A 21,474-nucleotide genomic window follows, 5' to 3' on the forward strand; every position below is an offset into this window, starting at 1 on the left:
AAAATACAATGATTTTGTCTAGCATCCTGGAACTAGCAGGACAAAGAAGACTGAAGAGACACCCAAGGCCTCCTGAGTGCCTCTCTTCCCGACGCTGCCGACCCCCTCCGTGTCATTTCACTTACGGACCGTTGTCCCTTCTCTCCTGGGGCCAGTGCCCAATAGGACTGCTTTGCTTCACAGATGCTGTGGCTTTCTTCCCAAAGACTCAGTCCATAAGATTACATCTTACAGTTTTCTACAATAACGTTCCTCTCCAAAGGAATGGCCATTCTGTGTAATTAGGCTCAAAGAGTGAGTCCAGTTTAATTAACAACTTTAAAATACTGTAACCAGAGCAATAATGGATCTAGGTTAAAACACACTTACAGGCAACAAAAGGAACGTGTGCAAGCTGCCTGCCACGTAGTGGGCAATTAATAAATGTTAGCTGAGTCAAGTAGTTCAGCCACAATGCCGTACTCTGTCTTGATTTTCCAGTTTTTAATTGGCAGATACTGATACTTCCTGCACGTCAGGCTCTGAAGGAAAAAAGCTAGGATGAAATGGAAATGCATTTTGTAAATTTTCAAGTGCGATGGGTATGCTGGTGGGACCTGTCCCTAACGCTATCTATTCCAAAGGGAGTATTTATGGAGCCTGGGAACAGTCTGGATCATCAGATTGAAAGGCCACGTGGAAAATGAGTTTAAAGTCAAAATCCTGGTTCATCGGAGAAAAGTAATGCCACCTTGCAGACTGGATGAAAGCTTTCTGGTAAGTTCACTACAATAAACAAAGTGTAATTTCTGTTGTTAATATAAACATAATATCTTGAGGAAATCATATTTGGTAATGAAAACTTCCTTGTCTTTTACAGAAAGAAGATCCAAAATCTGATATTAAAAGCTTAAAGATGGGGTGGAAATTTTAGAATGACAAGGTAAGAGTTCAGAGGATCCTCTCCCCAGCAAAACCACATTTGAACAGATGAACATTATTTGAACAAATAAACAAATTTAAAGTCTCTGGAAATTGTCCTAAGGGCATACAGCAAATGAAGAAACATTTATTCAAGAAAATCTACTAAATCTCAGTCAGAACAGGCAAATGTCCGTGGCACTTGCACCGCCATCTGCTCCATTACCCGCACCCCACCAGCTCTGTGTTACAGAAGGTCCACCGGAGGTGTGTGCAGACAAGACAGGAGCTCCCTTTGCCTCCAGCTCCCAGTCTGGGGCTAGTTTCACCCTGGAGGGCACAGGCTGCTTGTGTTTCTCATCCATTCACCCCAGAGGTGCAGGGGTCTATCCTGGGCAGGCACATGCAGCAGGCTGGTCTCCTTTCCTTTAGCCGGTCCACTCTCATTTGGCGGAAGCTCAGCTCCTGGCCCAGCAGGCTAAGAATACTACCCGACTGCTACAGCCCCAGTTTGCTCAGCGGGTAGAGATTTCATGCCAAGAGGAGTAAGCGAAGAAGACCAGGATCAGTGGTTACCAGAGGGGAGGGGGGTTGGCCAAAAAGGGTAAAGGGGCACATATATAAGGTGATGGATACATAATAATGTACACCTGAAATGTCACAATGTTAGAAACTATTATGACTTCAATTAAAAAAAGCACAAGTAACAAAAGAAAAAATAGATACAATGGACTATATCCAAGTTAAAAGCTTTTATGTTGCAAATGATACCATCAAGCAAGTGAAAAGACAACCTGCAGAATGGGAGAAAATATTTGCAAATCATATATCTAATAAGAGACTTACATTCAAAAAAATATAAAGAACTCTATAACTCAATAACAAAAAGATGAACAACCCAATTTAAAAATAGGCAAAGGATATCAATAGACATTTCTTTGGAAGATACATAAATAGCCAGTAAGTACTTGAAAAGATGCTTAACATCACTAGACATTAGGGAAATGCAAATCAAAACCACAATGAGACACCATTTCACACCCACCAGAATGGCTAGAATCAAAAAGACAGACCATAACTAGTGTTGGTGAGGATACGGAGAAATTGAAACCTTCGTACCATGCTGGCGGGAATGTAAGATGGTGCAGCCACTGTGCAGATGTTAGCTCAGCAACAATTCCTCACGCAAAAAGAGGAAGATTGGCAACAGATGTTAGCTCAGGGCCAATCTTCCTCACCAAAAAAGAAAAAAAGGTGCAGCCACTGTGGAAAATAGTTTGGCAGCTCCTCAAAAATTTAAACGGAGTTACCACAAAACCCAGCAATACTACTCTTAGGTATACACCCAAGAGAAATGAAAACATTTGTGCACATAAAAACTTGTACATGAATGTTCATAGCATCATTACTCATAATAGCAAAAAGTGGAAACGACCCAAACATCCATCTACTGATGAATGGATAAACAAAACGTGGTCTATCCATACAGTGGATTACTCAGCAATAAAAAGAAATGAAATGCTGATTCACATATAACATGAATGAACCTCGAAAATCTATGCTAAGAGAAACAATCCAGACACAGAAGGTAACACATTGTACACTTCCATGTATATGAAATATCCAGACTAGGCCAATCCATAGAGACAGAAAGCAGATTAGTGGTTGTCTAGGAGTGAGAGTGGGGAGTAGGGTACGGGGATTGACTGCATGTGAGGTTTCTTTTAGGGGAAACAAAAATGTTCTAAAATTAGATGTGGTGATAGTTGCACAACCCTGTGAATATACTAAAAACACTGAATTGTACACTTTAAAAGGGCAAATTGTATGGTATGTGATTTATATCTCAATAAAGTTGTTCTTTAAACAAAACGAAAGACCAGGAGCTGCCACCACCCCTCCCAGCCAGTACCCACGCAGAGTGCAGTGTCACTCCAGGAAAAGCGGGCCCCAACCCCAGCTCCCGGTGCAGTGGTGCAGATAGATGTTCTATTGGAGAAAGGCACACCACAAGGACAAAGACCTGCGCATCTCAACCTGAAGAGACTGACTTTATTTGGAACAGAGAGTAGAGCATCTCATGCCTAACAGGACCATCAAAAAAAAAAAAAAGAAAAGAAAATCTTGGTGAAAAACAATAAAGAAGAGGCTTGAAGCTCTGAAACAAGCAGAATGGCAGAACAGGCAGAGATTCAATACAGAGAACCAGCGAGAGTCAAGAACCCTCCTGGGATTACAGTTAACCAGAGGACATTACCATATGTTATGCCATAAAACAAGTCTCAACAAATTTACGAGGAATAGAATCATACAGACTATGTCTTCTAACCAAAATGGAATTAAATTACAAATCAATTAACAGAAGGAAAATTGGGAAATTCACAAAGCTGTGAAATTAAACAACACAATACCAAATAACCAATGGGTCAAAAAATAAATCATCAGGGAAATTAAAAACTATCTTGAGATGAATGAAAATTAAAATACAACATACCAAAGCTTAGGAAATGCAGCTAAAGCAGTGCTCAGAGGGAAATTTATAGTTGTAAATGCCCATATTAAAAAAGAAGAAAAATCTCAAATTGAAAACTAACATTCCATCTTAAGAAACTAGAAAGAGGAAACTAAACCCAAAGCAAGCAAAAAAAGATAATAATAATAAAGGTTAGAGAAGAAAAAAAAAATGAAGTTAGAATAGGAAAACAACAAGAAAGTCAACAAAACCAAAGGTTCATTTATGTGAAAAGAAAAAGAAAATTGACAAACCTTCAAACTGACAAGGAAAAAAGAGAGAAGACTCAAACTACTAAACTAAGGAATGAAAGAAGGGACATCAATACTCATCTTACAGAAATAAAAAGGATTATAAAGGAACACTATAAACAACTGTATCCAAGATACCTCAGGTGAAATGAGAAAATTCTTAGATAAACACAAATTATTAAACTGACTCAAGAAAAAAGAGAAAATCTGAACAGGCCTATAATACATTAAGAGGTCAAATCAGTGGTTTAAAAACTTTCCACAAAGTCTAGTGCCAGACAGCTTCACTGGTGGAATCTAGCAAATATTCAATGAAAAACAAATACCAAGGCTTCACAAAGTGTTCCAAAAAATAAAAGAGGAAGGACTACTCCTCAAACTCATTCCACAAGGCTAAAAGTACCCTCATACAAAAACCAGAAAAAGACATCACAAGGAAACTAGAGACCAGTGTCCCTATGAATACAGGGAAAAAAAAGTCTTCAACATAATACTGGCAAACTGAATCCTGCAACACATAAGAAGGGGTGTACACCATGACCAAATGGGATTTTTCCTAGGAATAAAAGGTTGGCTTAGCAGACCAAAAAAAAAAGAAAAAAGAAAAAAAATCAATTAATGTAATATGCTATATTAATAGAATAAAAAACAAAGAACATATGATCATTTTAACACACAGAAAAAGAATTTGACAAAACCCAAAACTCCTTCACAATATCAATGGTCAAAAAACTAGAATAGAAGGGAACTTTCTCAACCTGATAAAGAACATCTACAAAAACCCCATAGCTAACATCATACTTACTGCTGAAAGACTGATCACTTTATGGGAACAAAATGAGGATGTCTGCTCCCATTACTTCTATTTAACATTGTACTGGAGCTTCTAGCCAAGGCAATTAGCCAAGCAAAAGAAATAAAAATGCATCCAAATTGGAAAGGAAGAAGTAAGACTCTCTATTTGCAGATGACATGATTTTGTGTAGAAAGTTCTAAGGAATCCACTAAAGAACTACTAGAACTAATAAACAAGTTCAGCAAGTTTTCAAGATAAAAGATCAATATACAAAACTCAATTATAGCTCTATATATTAACAAGGAACATTCCAAAAATGAAATTAAGAAAAGAATTCCATTTACAACAATGCCAAAAAGAATAGACTACTTAAGCGCAAGTTTGATGAAAGATGTGTAAGATGTATACAGCGAAAACTTTATAACACTGTTGAAATAAAGAAAATCTAAATAAAGAAGACATCCCATGTTCATGGATCAGACTTAATATTGTTCAGATGGCAATAGCTCCCAAAGTGATGTACAGATTCAATGTGATCCCTAACAAAATCCATGCTAGCCTTCTTGCAGAAATTGACAAGTTGATCCTAAAATTTGTATGGAAATGCAAAGGCCCCAGAATAGCCAAGTAATCTTGAAAAGGAAGAACAAACTTGGAAGATTTACATTTCCTGATTTCAAAACTTAATACAAAGCTACAGTAAAGAGCAAGGGTAGGACGGGCATGAGGACAGGTAAAGATCAATGAAACAGATCTGAGAGTCCAGAGATAAACTCTTACATTTACGGTCAACCGATTTTCAAAAAAGGTGCCAAGACAAGTCTTTTCAACAGTCAGTTTGGGACAACCAGATAGCCTCATGGAAAAAAGCTGAAGATGGACCCCTACCTCACATCACACATCAAAATCAACTAAAATGGATCAAAGTCCTAAACGTAAGAGCCAAAGCTATAAAACTCTTAGAAGAAAATATAGGAATAGATCTTTGTGACCTTGAGTTACACAGTGGTTTCTTAGACATGACACCAAAAGCATAAGCAACAAAAGAAAAACAGATAAATTGGACTATATCAAAATAAAAAAACCTTGTGCAGTAAGTGACACCTCCAAGAAAATGAAAAGACAATTCACAAAAAGGGAGAGAATAATTGCAAATCACATAAATGATAAGGAACTTGTATCCGGAATACATAAAGAACTCTTACAACTCAATAAAAAATAGGCAAATCCAATATAAAAATGAGCAAAGGATTTGAATAGAAATTTCCTGAAAGATATACAAATGGCCAATAAGCACATGAGAAAATGCTCAATATCATTAGTGATCAGGGAATGCAAATGAAAACCACAATAACACTTCACACTTATTTTAGGATGTCCATAATCAAAAAGACAGACAATAACGAGTGTTGCTGAGGATGTGGAAAAATTGGCACCTTCATACATTGTAAGATATCTACTAGTGGGAACATAAAATGGTGCAGCTACTTTGGAAAGATTTGCACAAAAAGTTAAACATAGAGTTAACATATAACCCAGTAATTCCACTCCAAGATAGATACCCAAGAAAAGCAAAAATATACACTTACACTAAAACTTGTATGCAAATATTCATAGAAGAATTATTCATAATAGTCAAAAAAGTGGAACAACCCAAATGTCCACCAACTGATGAATGGATAAATAATATATGGAACTTTAATACAATGGAATATCATCCAGCCTTAAAAAGAAATGAAGCCCTAGCAAAGGCTACATGCATGAACTCTGAAAATACTTTGCTAAATGAAAGATATGAGATGCAAAATACCACATATTGTATGATTCCATTGAAATGTACAGAATAGGCAAATCTATAGAAAGAGAAAGTACAGTAGTGATTGCTTAGGGCTGGCAAGGAGAAGAAGAAAGGTGAATGACTGTTGTAGGGGTTTCTCTTGGGAGTGATAAAAATGTTCTAACATTCGGGGCTGGCCCCATGGCCGAGTGGTTAAGTTCGTGCACTCTGCCGCAGGCGGCCCAGTGTTTCGTTGGTTCGAATCCTGGGTGCGGACATGGCACTGCTCATCAAACCACACTGAGGCAGCGTCCCACGTGCCACAACTAGAAGGACCCATAACGAAGAATATACAACTATGTACCAGGGGGCTTTGGGGAGAAAAAGGGAAAAATAAAATCTTTAAAAAAAAAAAAAAGTTCTAACATTCAATTGTGGTAATGGTTACACAAACCTAGGAATCTACTAAAAAATATTGAATTGCACACTTTAAGTCTGTTAATTGTATGGTATGTGAATTACATCAAATAAAGCTATTCCTTTTAAAAGCTTTAAACAAGAAACAAAGAATTGGACTCGTACAGCCAAATAAAAAAATGACAGTTATTCTGAAAAGATGCTTCAACAGTAAAGATTCTGAAGGAAACAACAAGGAAATTCTGGAAAAGGTTAGATGCCTAAGCAGAGATAGTGGACAAAAAGAAAATTCCCAAGAAATTATGGATGAACTACTTGAAAGGCTTTCCTATCTCTATCAAAAATCAGGATAGGTAAAGTCTCTAGGAAAGCACAAGGGCCAAATTTCCTAAGTTCTTTCATCTACTCCTGGTCTGCCAGAAATGTGCCTCGAGGCACGTGACGCCATAGTATCTTTGACCATGACACAGTATCTTTCACCAATCACCATGAAAGATTTTGCAGTTTTACTTTCTAGACTTTGTATTAAAAAACAATAGATATCTTTTTAAACAGCTTTATTGAGGTATAATTGACAAACAATAAACTGCACATACTTGAAGTATACAATTTGATGTTTTCACACCATATACCCTCATTAAGCCATCACTGTAATCAAGGCGATAAAGATATCTATCACCCCCAAAGTTTCTTTATGCCCCCTCTCCTGCTTCTAGGCACCCACTAACCTGCTGTCGTCATAAATTAGTTTGCCTTTTCTAAAGATTTATATAATGGAGTCATATAGTATGTACCCTTTTCTGTCTAGCTTCTTTCAATCAGCATGACTATTTTGAGTTCCATCCATGCTATTGTGTGTGTCAAGAGTTAATTCCTTTCAACTGCTGAGTAGTATCCCATTGTATGAATATATCACAATTTGTCCATTTACCTGCTGATGGAGACCTGGGTTGTTTCCAGTTTTTACTATCACAAATAAAGTTGCTATAACTTTGATGTACAAGTCTTTGTATAAACATATGCTTTCTTTTTCTCCTGGGTAAACGCGCAGTTCAACGGCCGGATCATATGATAGGAGTGTGTTTAAATTTCTAAGAAATTGCTAAACTTTAAAAAAGTGGATGTATCATTTTACATTCCCATCTGTAGTGTATCAGAGTTCTAGTTGCTTCATAGACTTACCAAGACTTTGTATGGTCAGTCTTTTTCATTTTAGCCAATCTAACAGACAGATGTAGCGTGGTATGTCATTGTGGTTTTAATTTGCATTTCCCTGTTGAAGAATCATGTTGAGCACCATTTCATATACTTACACTCTATCTACTTGTCTTGTCTGGTGCAGTGTCTATTCAAATCTTTAGCCCATTTTAATTGGGTTGTTTGTTTTCTTTTTATAGAGTTTTGAGAGTTTTTAATACATCTGGGTACAAGTCCTTTATCAGATATTTACAAGAATTTACAAAAATTTTCTCCAGTCACTGGCTTATCTTTTCATTCTCCTGTGTTTTGAAGGGCAGACATTTTTAATTTTGATGAAGTCCAATTTACCAATTTTTTCTTTTATGGATCATGGTTCTGGAGTCATATCTAAGAAATCTTTGCCTAATCAACGTTATAAAAATTTTTCTGTTTTCTTCTAGAACTTTACAGTTTTCACCACTTTCTTCTAGAAACTTACAGAATTTACAGTTTAAGTCTATGATGTATTTTTAGTTTATTTTTATACAGAGTGCAATGTATGGACTGAAGTTCACTTTTTCTTTTTTTGCCTATGGATATTCAATTATTCCAGCACCATTTGTTGAAACAACTGTCCTTTCTTCACTGAATCTTACTTTTATAAAAAATGAATTGTCTGTATGTGTATGGATCTATTTCTGGATTCTCTGTTCTAATAATCATTTTCTCCATCTTGATGCCAATACTACACTGTTTTGATTACTGTGGTTTCATACTAAATCTTTAAATCAGGTACTGTTAGTGCTCCAAATTTGCTCTTCTTTTATAAAATCGCTCTGGCTATTCAAAGTCCTTCCAATTGACTGGAATTGCATAGCACTCTATCTGGAGAGAACTGGCATCTTAACAATACTGAGTATTCCAGCTCATGAATGAAGTATACCTCAACTTATTTAGGTCTTCTTTAAATATTTTCCAGTAATGTTTTATAGTTTTCAGTGTACTGATCTTGCACATCATTTATGCAAGATTCATGCCTGTTTCATATTTTTGATACCGTTGTAAATGGAATTCCATTTTAAACTTCAATTTCTGATTGAATGTTGCTAATATAAAGAGATACACTGATTTTTGTATATGGACCTGTATCCAGCAACCTTACTAAACTCACGTATTAGTTCTACATTTTTGAACATTCCATCAGATTTTCTACATAGGCATTATATGTGTGTGTATATGTGTGTGTGTGTATAATATGTGTATATATATGGTGTATATACACATACACACACATAGCTTTACTTCTTTCCTCCAGAATATTCTATATTTTTTCTGTTTGTTATTTCTATATATATAGAATATCTATATATTCTATTTTTGTTATTTCTTTTTCTTGCCTTACTGCACTGGTTATAATCTCCAGTACAATGCTCAATAAAGAAGGGGCATGATCTCCTTGTTCCTGATCTTAGGGACAAAGTATTCAGTCTTTCACTATTAAGTTTGACATAAGATACAGGTATTCTGTAGATGCCCTTTGTGTCAGGGGTCCCCAAGACCACCCCCAGGCTGATGGGAAAAAAAATCACAGGACTCAGAAGTTGCTCTACTCATGGTTACAGTTTATTACAGCAAAAGTATAGAGTGAAATAAACAAAGGGAAAAAGCACATGGGGTGAAGTCCAGAGGAGACCATGTACAAGCTTCCATGTGTCCCCTCCCAGTGGAGCCACAAAGGACACACTTAATTCTCCCAGCAACCATGTGTGACAATACAAGGTCTTGCCAACAAGGGATGCTCACCTGAACCTAGGTGTCCAGAGTTTTTATTAGGAGTTAGTCATGGAATCTCATAGTGCCTGTGTGATTGACCTCAGTGGCTGAAGTTCCAGACCTCCATAGGAAATGCAGGTGTTCAACATAAATCACACTGCTAATATAAACTATCTGGACAAACTGGTATAGCATGGCTTAAGATCTCAGGCATGCAAATCACTTACTAAACAAACCATTCCAAGAGCTCAGTTCCCTGGAGCTAGGAAAAGGATAGTCATGGAAATAGGCTTTTCTTGAGAATGGGCAGGGTTTGAGCAACCCAGGCCTGCTGAGTGAACTCTTTTCCCCACATCCCTTATCAGGCTAAGCAAGTCTGCTTCATTCCTAGGTTGCTGAGAGTTTTTATCAGGAACATACTGCATCTTGTCAAATGCTTTTTCTGCATGGGTTGAAATGATCATGTTTTTTTCATTTTAGTTTATGTGGTGAATTACATTGATTGCTGCTCAAATATTACACCAACTTGGAATTTTTGAGATTAACATCATTTGGTAATGATGCATTAACCTTCTTATATATTGTGAGATTTGATTTGCTAAAATTTTGTTTAGAATTTTCGCATCTACGTTCATTAGGGATATTGGTCTGTAGTTTTCTTGTAATGCCTTTGACTGGTTTTGGTATCAGGGTAATGTCAGATTCACAAAATCAGTCGTGAAGTATTACCTTCTCTTCAACTTTCTGAAAGTTTGTGCAGAATTGGCACTATTTCTTCCTTAACTGTTAGAATTCACCAGTGAAACCATCTGGGTCTGGAGTTTTCTTTGTGTGTAGGCTTATTCTACAAATTCAAATTCTTTAATAGATACTGGACTATTCATGTCACTTATTTCTTCTTGAGGGAGCTTTGGTAGTTGGTGTCTTAAGAGAAATATGCTCATTTCATCTAAGTTGTCATATTGATTGAGATTATGTCATTCATAACATTCCTTTATTATCCTTTAATGTTTGTAGAATATGTAATAACGTTACCTTTCTCATTCTCAATACTGGTAATTTGTAACCGTTCTCTTTCTCCTGATCTGTCTGGCAAGAGGTTTATCAACTGTGCTGATGTTCCCAAAAAAAGAGCTTTTGGTTTCACTGATTTGTCTCTGTTATTTTCTGTTTCAGTGACTTCCACTCTAAAGTTTATTTCCTTGCTCCTGCTTGAGTTTAATTTGCTCTTCTATTTCTCCTTTCTTAAGGAGGAAGCAGTTGTCAGATGTGTGACATTTCTTCTCCTCTAATACAGGCATTAATATAACTATAAACTTCCCTTTAACTACTGTTTCAGCAGTATACCATGAATTTGATATGTTGTTTTCCTACTTTCTATTTTCCCTTTTTATTTCTTTGACCAATGGGTTAAAGTGTGTTATTTATTTACCAAATGCTTGAGGATTTTATAGAGCTTTTAGTGATTTCTAATTGAATTGCATTTTGATCAAAGAGCACACTTTATATGACTTGAATTTTCAATTTAGTGAGATTTCTTTTATGGCCCACCTTGTTAAATATTTCCTGAGTAGTTAGAAAAAAAGGTGTATTTAGCTGTTGTTGGGTGTAATAGTCTATAAATGTCAATTAGGTCAAGTTGGTTAAGGGTGTTGTTCAGGTCTTCTACATCTTTGCTCATTTCTATCTACTTACTCTATCAATTACTGAGAGAGGAGCATTAAAATCTCCAACTATAGCAGGATTTGTCTTTTTATCCTTGGAGTTCTATTAGTTTTGCTTCATATATTTTGAAGCTCTATTATTAGGTACATAAATGTTTAGGATTGTCACTGATTAATTGACCCCTGTATCATTACCAAATGATTTTCCTTACCCCTGATAATATAATTATCTCTGAAATTGACTTTATTTAATATTAATATATCATTCAAGCTTTCTCTTGACTAGTGTTAGCACTGTATATCTCTTTCCATTTAGTTTTATTCTATTTGTGTCTTTACATTCAAAGTGTGTTTCTTGGAGGAACTTATGGATGGGTCTTGCTTTTTAATCTGACAATCTGTCTTCCAATTGGGGTATTTAGAGCATTTATTTTGGTATGATTATTGACATGGTTAGGTTTAAGTGTATCATCTTACTATTTGCTTTTTATTTGTCCTATCTGTTCTTTGTTCCCTTTTTTGCCTTTTTCTACTTTTGGATTCAGTACTTTTAAGATTCCATTTTATCTCCTTTGGTGGCTTATTAACTATAACTCTTTGTCTACACACAACTCTGTTTTCTCCTTCACTTTCCTTGCATTCTAAAACCCACTCTAATTTAGCTTTTGGCCTAATATCTCTCACCACCATCACCAAAAAAAGAAAAAAAGGCACTTGCTAGGATTAATGAGCTTCGCAACAGTGCTAAATCCTAGGCTCTTGTGCAGCCCTCATCTTACTTGGCCTGTCCGTAACACTCCATAGTCCCTCTGTCCTTAGTTACTCCTCTTTTCTCTGTTTCCATGAAATCACACTCTCCAGATCATCTTGGCCCCGAGCTCTCAATCTCCTTTGCACTTTGACCTCTAGTGGGCCTGTAACTTTTAGGGCTCCTCAGGCTCAGTCCTGAGCCTTTTCTTGTCTTTCTCAGCATCTTCAAAACATGGTCCTCTAGAACTACGAAGTAGTTCTTTAGCAGTCATTTTCCGAGGAAAGAGTAATGAAAGAAATTTGTCCACATACATTTTAAAGTTGAAATATAAGACTAATGATGACTTTCACAAAAATCCCTTTATTTTCTTTAAAGTTACCAACTCACTACAATATCTCATTATGTTCGGGCTGTGCTGATCAGTTCACAGCCACTGGTACCCAGCCAATGTGGTCGTGTAAAACCAAGTAAACTTCCACATCATTCAGCCAAAGACCCAAATCAATTTGCTTTGTTGATAAGGACACAGAAGGGGCCAAGACAAAAGAGGCACCTTCAGCTAAAACAGGTCTAAGTCCTGATATTGCTGAGAAACCCGTCAATCCAAATTTAATGCCCAATTTAACTTTTGTGAGAAAAACAAGCTATCGACAAAATTTCTTTAATAAACGACTCTGTTGGAAGTCACATAATGTCAATGGCACGCGATATGGAAGAGCAATTATCATCACATGAGTGTTTCAGCATACATTTTGTTTTAAAACGGAACAACTCGTGGAGGACCCCTAATCAGTCCCCACAGTACACATGGCATGTGACGAGGCAGAAGCACCCCGCAGCTTCTGTTCTGCTTACCAGGGAAAACTCACAGTGCAAGGGGAGGCAGTTTTCACTGAGACAATGATACTTTTGTGAGCTGTGACAGGCTGCAAAAAGGTGCAAACATTCAAAACTGACAGAGGACAACCTATACAAATAGCAAGAAAAGGTGTTGCTGTAATACTAAGAGATATTTTAAACATACGGAACACTCAGAAGTCAACAATATGCCTCCTGACCGGAACAGAATTGAAGGAAATAATGAAAACAGAATGTCAGCAAATCTTGACTATTAAGAGTGTGTGCTCTCAGATGTTGTGGAAAGAAATGGCAGTGTTTGCAAGATTACTCTTCCCACTCAAGTTTACTGGCTGTCAAATGAAAAAGTGCTGACAAGAGTTTCTGAACGGAAGGATGCGATAAAAACATTTCTTGATGATGTTGATAATGCTAATGGTCATTCTTGATTTCCAGAGGCCTGCTTAAGTGGACGGCTGAAATACATTCAGCATCTTAAATAATCTGAACCTACTACTTCAAGGCCAAAATGCTCCAATTTTTACTGCTGAGAATAAGAGACCAGATTTTTCAAAGTCACCAAATTATGCTGCAAATGGGCTCAATTGCCAAGGTGTGATTCCTTCCCTGAATCTGATGGTTTTCTTTACTCATCAGAGCATGAGACTGATTCTATCACCGTGGATACATAAAGAACACACCCAAATTTTACAATAAAACAGGAACAGATACTTTCCAGAGACTGCAGTAATCAAAGAATGACTAAGACTCCACTGCTCCTATCTTCCAAACATTCAGGCTGGTCGAAACATTCACCCCTAGAGTTATTTAATACTATAAGCGTGTCAATTTGGCAACTGATAACATGGCACTAGGAACAGTCTTCAGGGAGAACTCTCCCCACAATTTCGCTGTCTATTCGATATTGGTATTCCAAAACATCTGACAGAGCCAGCAAACACCAGTTGCAAATGTTGACAATCTACAATTATAGCACGGGATTTCCTAATTTAGTAGAAATATAGGGTAAAAAACCCGAAGTGTTTGGGTCTAACCTACATCTCAAGCTAGCTATCAAGTTAGATACCTACTTTGTAAGAGGCTGCAAAAATATCATCCTTTTCAATAAAAAACATCATTAATTTTTAAAATACTGCTTTATTCTTTAAAATTGGTGATCTGCATGGGTGCTGAAAGTTTGAGAAACACTGTCCTAGGGATCTCACTAACTCCCATGATTGTAAAGGCCATCTTCACAGGCTGAGGCAGAAACTGCAATTTGTAGCCCAGCCTTCTCCTCTGAGCTCCAGACTTGCTTCTTTGACTTTATTGCTTGATGCCTTATAGGCACATTAAACCTATAAGGCCTCAAACCAAACTCTTCACTTCCGCCATCTCTTCCCCTTTTCCAATCTCAACATTGCAGTGAAAACATCTCCTTCTTCCCAGCTGCCTGTGCCAGAAACCTAGCACTCATGATTCAAAGGGCAGCCTGAACTGATCCACTTCTCTCTCCCCACTACCACCCACTTAATCCACCTTCATCTCTACCCTGGACTGCATTGACACTATAGCTTCCTAAGTTGTCTTCCAACAGCTTTTCTGATATCCCTCTGTATTAATTTCCTATAGCTGCTGGAACAAATTACTACAGACTCAGTGACTTAAAACAACACAAATTTATTATCTTACCATTCTGTTGAAGTCTGATATGGGACTCAGTGGCCTAAAATCAACATGGGCTTGATTCCTTCCTGGAGACTGTAGGAGAGAATGTATTTCCTTGGTTTTTCTAGCTTCTAGAGGCACCCACATTCCTTGCCTTGTGGCCCTCTATGACATCTCCAAAGCCAGCAACACTGTATCTCTTCGACTATATTCTTCCATAGTCACCTCTCCCTCTGACTCACTTCTGTCTCCATCTTCCACTTTTAAGGACGCTTGTGATTATACTGGGTCCACCTGTATAATGCAAGATAATCTCCCTATCATGGGGCCAGCTGATTAGCAATCTTAATTCCTCTTTGCTATGTAACCTAACATATTTATAGTTTCTGGGGCTCAGGATGTGGATATCTTTGGGAGGCCATTATTCTGGCTACCACACTCTCTAATACATAACTCACTTTCCACATAGCAGCCAGAATGATCTTTTTTAAAACACAAGTATGTTCATGTGACTTCCTATATAAAAAGCCTTCAATGGCTTCCCACTCCTCTAAGGATAAAGTTCAAAATCCTAAACATGTGCCACAAAGACATGCGCAGCCTAGTTCCTACCTACCTATCGGCCTTGTCTCCTGGTTCAGTTTGTTCCAGCCACATACAGCTTCTCTCTGTTCCTCAAATACCAAGCTTCTTCCTGCCTCAGGATCTTTGCTCACACTATTTCTGCTGTCTGAATAGCCCTCCTTGCCTCCCACCCAACCTTTACCTAGCTAACTCTTGCTCAGTCCTTCAGATCTCTGTAAAAGAGACTTTCACAAGGTGGCCTTACCTGATCTCCCAGTCCACTACTAGCTGCTCCACTGTATTCTTTTTTTCCCGACCCTGAACTACAATTGGAGTTAAATGTTATTCGTGTAATTATTGGTTTAATGTCTAACTGCCTGCACCAGACTGTAAACCCATGAGGGCTGGGGCCTAGTCCATTCTGTTCACCACCATAAACCCTGGGTCTTAGAACCAACTGGCTTATACCAGGTGCTCAACAAATAAATGAGTGCCATCAGACATTATTTCAAAAGTGGGTCCACCTCTTTGAGGGTGAGATGCGTAAGCCAGAGACTTCAACACTCTGCTTGAGCATTTTAGGCCAGATGGGTCCCACTCGGCATATCGCCCGACCTGATTCCTCCAAACTATCACCAACTCGTGCTTCCAGCCTGTGTCCCAAACTCTTTTCTTCTCTGATATTGAAAACTATTAGACTCATTTCCTTGACTTGTGCTGCATCCGCCATGCCAATCCTGCAAGGGCCACATCATTCTCTACTCGTGCTCACGTGCCACATCACTAGAAAAATTCTAAACACATGCGAGTTGGTGTCACAAAATGGTCCTGCTTTTCTGCAGCTCAGGAACCCTTCCTTATCTCTGACTCTGTGACTTTCCTCACAGGTTGTCTTCTACTCTCTTTAAATCCTATATCCTAAGTTAGACTGGAAAGAGTATGCATTCTGGAGGCAGAAAGTTGTAGATTTAAAACATGTCTCTGACCGTATTCAGAAAGTCCACCAAACTTTGAGTGTTAGTATTGTCACTGAAAAAATGAGGATAATAATTTATTAATTCCTACCTCACAGGGGTATTAGATAACCTACGTGTGCATACACTTCCTTAGCACTGCCCCCTGCCATCAAACACTGGCACGTCACACTGGTCTCTAAGCTTAGCTCAATCCACTATTAGAACAATTACAAAGAATGCAAAGAAGATGAAGATACCAGATCATGAACCCTGACTGTATGCTGATCCTAGGAACACACTGTCATAGACACCATGTTCTCTATGAAACTTTCACTTCCAGGAACACAAGCTGCCCCCACCCTCCCCCCAGCCTGAGGGTATGTCTATAAAATACACTGCCTGATGCAGAAGGGATAGTACACAGATGTTAGTTCCCACCACCCACAATCCCTCCATCCTCATTCTCTGAAGATGCCCATACTGACACTATTCATCAGATGTGCACTTTCTCCACTTCACTCCTTCATCCAAATTGTACCTGCCATTCTCTTTCGCTTTCATGGGCTTTTTCATTTTGCTTCCTTTGCCCTTCTACAGATTGCTTCTGTAACTTGAACACCTAGCTCAAATGTAACTTACTTCAATAAACCTTCCTAGTCCCCCAGATACCCTCTGGTATCACTTCTTCCCCTCAAGCTATATTGCAAGGTCCCTGAGGGGCAAGCTCTGATTTGATCCATGTTTGTAATCTCCCTCTCTAGTGTCTAGAAGGGTGTTTTATATGTAGCAGATACTTACTAAATATTTGTTGACTGACTGAGGGAAGTAATGAATCAATGACTGCTGAGTCTGCTTCAGACATACTATGAACTATCAGAGGGACAACCAGTTGAGCCGTCCATGCCCCAGCTCAGGAAAGGGGTCAGGACTAAAGATGCACATGTGGCAGGAATATTCACTGCAGTGACATCTGAAGCCTTGGAGCTTCAATAAACGATGTGCTGAGAGAAAAAAAAAGGTTAAGCTGAAACACTTCAGGGGTAGATGAAGGCAGTGCAGCTAAGTCAAGATTACGATTCAAGGATAAACCACAGAAAGGAGAAGAAATCCAAAGGAGTATAGTCCCAGGAAAACCAAAAAAGAGAGTTTTGAGAAACACCTCTAATGGCATCAATGTTGCAGAAAGCCAGAAGAGGGTGAGCGCGTAAAGACTGCCACTGTAGGTGGTGATTCGAGTTCTTGGTGACCTCCAAGTAAGGTGTTAGGGGCAGAAGCGGGGCTGGAGGAGCTGAGGTATGAGGAAGAATGACAAAAAGTACAAGACTACTCTTTCAAGAAGCTTGAGGGGCCGGCCCCGTGGCCGAGTGGTTAAGTTCAGCGCTCTGCTTCAGCGGCCCAGGGTTTCGCTGGTTCGGATCCTGGGTGTGGTCATGGCACCACTCATCAGGTCACGCTGAGGGGGCGTCCCACATGCCACAGCTAGAAGGACCCACAACTGAAAGTACACAACTATGTACCGGGGCGCTTTGGGAGAAAAAGGAAAAATAAAATCTTTTTTTAAAAAAAAAAGAAGCTTGATGGAAAAAGGAGAGATGGAATGATAGTCCCAAGGGAGTCTGGAAGCAGCTGTGAATATAAAATCACAGAGAAAGAGGTCGCTCGGCAGGGAAAGGCCTGGGCCAATACACAAACGTTATCACTGCTATCACCAAACAAGAGAACGGAGCAGAAGAGGACATGGGCCCAGTACAGTTCTGTTCTTACTCACCTGTGTGACCTTGAGAAAATCGTTCTCCCCTCCCTTAGGTAACTCATCAGATTATTCTAATAGTATGAGTTAATAAGTGGAAGAGAATTATGGAGGAGTGTATCATTGAAAGTAAGGTCTTATTACTGTAACAGGTGTCTTGTAATCTTGAAAAGATGTTTGTCACTTTTCAGTTTCCCTCATCAGTGTGAAAGAGAGAAGCTGGAACTTCCTCACATGTAATACTGATCTACTCATTCCAACCCCAGCAATGAGGGATGAGACAATGACAAAGAGACAAAGAAGGGCAGGACAGAGTCAGGGTATACAGTCAAAGCAGCGATGGCATCCTCTCCAACGGTTTTCTACAGATTTTGTCACTTTCCTAAACTGGGGACATCAGTCAGGGGCTACCTCCCACAGGTGGGTGGAGAACTCCCAAGAGGTCCTCTCAGAGCTGCATGCACCCGCCGCTCTGTCACTCTGAGCTGCCTGGGCAGGGGCCTCACACTTACCTCTATGTGCCTGGGCAGGGAAAGGCTCGAGGAGAATCATCACTGACCTCACGACTGTCTTAAAAAATAAATAAAGTTGTGTACTGAGATCAAGTTTGTTTATAGCTTCTTGGTTATTTTGTTTTGGCTTTCTCACCACGCCCCCCATGAGGAAATGTTGCAAGCTCGGGGGTGATTTTCTACACTCAAACTATGCCACGGAGTCTTTTCACCTGGAAGGAGCAGCTACTTCTGAGTCGTACCATGGCCAGGGTCAGCGTCATATTTCCTCCAAACACTTGGGAGTGGGATACAATATCACACAGAAGGTATCTTTGCAGATCATATGTGGCGTATCAATCATGGATACTACTGAAAAGATACAGGAAGAAACTAAGCAGAAGTCTTTAATTAAAGCAGTTCACAATGGCCTTTCTCCAAGAAGTAGACTTTCTTGTCTCATTCAATGGAAAAGAAATGGCACACTGTGATTTAAACTGATGGATAACACAAAAGTCACCTACATTTATTTTTAGGATGCATTGTGGGGTTTTTTTAGTCTTCCCAGTTGTGTTTGGCTTAGGATAACATCAAAATTAATTTTCATTCCATGAACACAGATGGACAGACTATCCAGATGCTTCTTCTATTAAAAGAAACTAACAAATTACTAACCTGCATGCAGAATGAGGATTGTATTCTTAAAAACTAAACTGTCCTTATTGACAGCATTCACTCAAAGGAAGAAAAACAATATCAGTAAGTAAGAAAATATAAAGCTTTAAGACGTATTAGGGTGGCACGATAAGGGTCAAGAGAAGAATGTGGGATTATATGTGCAAGGTTCACCACTATTAACAAAAGGCAGCCTGCTCCACTGAAATCAAGCAAAATTGTTAGGGTGATTTCAGAGAGAATGGAGCATTTCTTACAAAGAAATGAGATGAGACAAACTAAATAAGAGACATTCCTTAATACCTTTATAATCCTCACACAGAAATGATCCAATAGCAAATGCTGACGTAGTATACGTGATGAGATGAAGAACAAACAGTGGGAGCAGGACTCTCTCTAATATGGACCTAATCACTTTGTTGTTCAACAAATATTTACTGAGTGCCTACCATATCCTGGGTTCTGTGCTCTAGTCTGAGGATACTGTAGTGAACAAAACAGACAAAAATCCCTGCCCGCATGGAGCTTACAATATAATGGATTTAAAACATGTGACTTTGAGCAAGACATGTACTCGGGTGATTAAAGGGTTTGTTATGGAGAAACAAGAAGAGAAGGACTGCTAATAAAAATTGAATGTATACAAACACACACATATATATAATGATAAAAAATGAAGATTGTTGATGACAGATAATGAAACTGAATATATCAGCAGAGAGCACACTGTTATAATTCTAAATTATTTTCGCCAAAATCAAATACCGGAAACTACTTTCCCCTGATGTGGTCTTACAGGATTACATGTATGAACCCTCCCCCCCCACCCCGCCCCAATCTTAGGTGATGACCACTGTTACATGATGGACTGGGATGGAACCACAATATGAACCGAAAAATCGAGACCAACAGACTAGTTTCTACCAGATAAAAACTTAAAAAGACAAGGGAACTTACTAATAAACTCTCTAACTTCTCTGAAAATATATTCCAGGAATGGAAAAGAAAGGAAGTATTGATTACAGCAAAGAAGTTACTGCAAGTATGGAAATAGGGGTATTAAAGTAAATTTAGGCGGTTCTCTCAGCATATGGGGTCGTTTCGCATATTTAGTCTAACAATTTGCTGAAGGGTGGTTGTGCCACTTTCCTAGTCAACTCACAGGCGTGAAGTGCGTACATCTGCCATGTTACTAGGCGATTTCAACTCTAACAGGATTAATGGAATACTCTTGGCAAAACAGTCCACTCTTTGAGGGCTGCACATTAAATAAATAAATGTATAAAAGCAAAGTAAACAAAAACACATGCAGACACAAAGCAAATACCGGAGTCAAACAAGGAGGAGGGAGGCTGACAGAGTCGAAACGTTCCGGGTCATCAGCTCTGTCCACGGAAACAAACACCTAAGAACTTCACGGTCTAGGGCTGAGGACACACGCTCGGGCCCCCAGGTCTTCCACGGCTGCCCACCGAGCCGGCAAAGGAGCACCGGCGGTTCCTCCCGGACCCACTCAGGACCCAGGCCCAAGGCCCCGGCTTGAGACGGGCGGACAGGCAGGCACACCTACGGCAAAGGACGAGGGACAGGCTTGGAGCCCGGAAACTCCAATCAGAGAGCAAACACAAAGCCTAACACACGGTGACGGGGCGAGGCGGGGAAACCACAGCAAAGAAAACTAAGTAACTGCAGTAGGAAAGCAATGCGGCCCGAGACGCCGAGCCATCTCCAGAGCTCAAGGCAGGGGCCGGGGAGCCGCGCAGCCCGACGCGGGGAGCGGCCGCAGCTCCCGGGACCCCCGCCCTCGCCCGTCCACCCCGCCCAGGGGGTCCGCCCCATCCCGCCCGGCGACTCACCGGATTCGCTTCCCACATAACGGTGGCGAAATCGAGCGGAGAGAGCCTGGGAGAAGGGGTTGACCGTGGGGCCCGGGTGTTGGGTTTTTCCGAGGGTCCCGGGGAGCGAAGTGATGGAGAGGCAGCCTCCAGGCAGGGCTTCCTCCTCCCCGTCCCTGTCACAGCCAGCGGCGTCGGACCACCTCCCCGCTTCCGCCCGAAGCCGGCCAACCAGCGCCGGCCACGCCCCGCCCCGCCCCGGAAGCCCGCCCCGCCCCGCCGCTCTCTTCCGGGCTCGGCGGGCGGGGCGTAAGGGGCGGGGTTTGCAAGCCTCTGGGTTGTGGTGGAGTTCAAAGGGCTTCTGGTCGAAGCGCTCTTCCTGTGCTGAACCCCAAATGCAGCATCCCTACCGAGAGATCTTCAAGCCGCAGCTGGTTGTATTTCCTCCAACATTTATGGATCACCATATAGTGAGTGTAGTGGTCAAGAGTCAGGCCTGGGAATTAATCCTAGCGTGGCCGATGGCATTTGGGACAAATTTCACCATCTGACTCAGTGTCCTCTTCCTCAGAATGGAGATGACGATAGCATCTGTCTAAGAGTGTAGTGAGATCTTTTAAGGCACCTTGCACAGTATTTGGCATACAGTAAGAACTCAGTAAGTGACGGTTATTTGCC

The 21,474-nt window shown here is 39.9% G+C and overlaps 1 protein-coding gene across 7 annotated transcripts in view; it reads right to left on the reverse strand.

Moving 5' to 3' along the window:
* The window catches only part of PARP11 (poly(ADP-ribose) polymerase family member 11), a 37,164-nt gene extending 16,144 nt beyond the window's left edge, over nt 1-21,020 (reverse strand). For 2 of the 7 annotated variants that reach the window (XM_014841761.3, XM_014841758.3), the window contains exon 1: nt 20,818-21,008. Coding sequence is in view for 1 of the 7 variants with exons in the window: in XM_014841755.3 (XP_014697241.1) it covers nt 20,818-20,835 (18 nt within the window). In the remaining 6 variants the exon portion in view is untranslated. Of the gene's footprint in view, nt 1-20,288; nt 20,528-20,817 lie in introns of all 7 variants that reach the window. The other 5 variants (XM_070494919.1, XM_044756336.2, XM_044756337.2 and 2 more) reach the window with 4 other exon arrangements.
* Between the last annotated feature and the right edge of the window lie 454 nt (nt 21,021-21,474).

The sequence above is a fragment of the Equus asinus genome, chromosome 22, assembly GCF_041296235.1.
Source record: "Equus asinus isolate D_3611 breed Donkey chromosome 22, EquAss-T2T_v2, whole genome shotgun sequence".
NCBI lineage: Eukaryota > Metazoa > Chordata > Mammalia > Perissodactyla > Equidae > Equus > Equus asinus.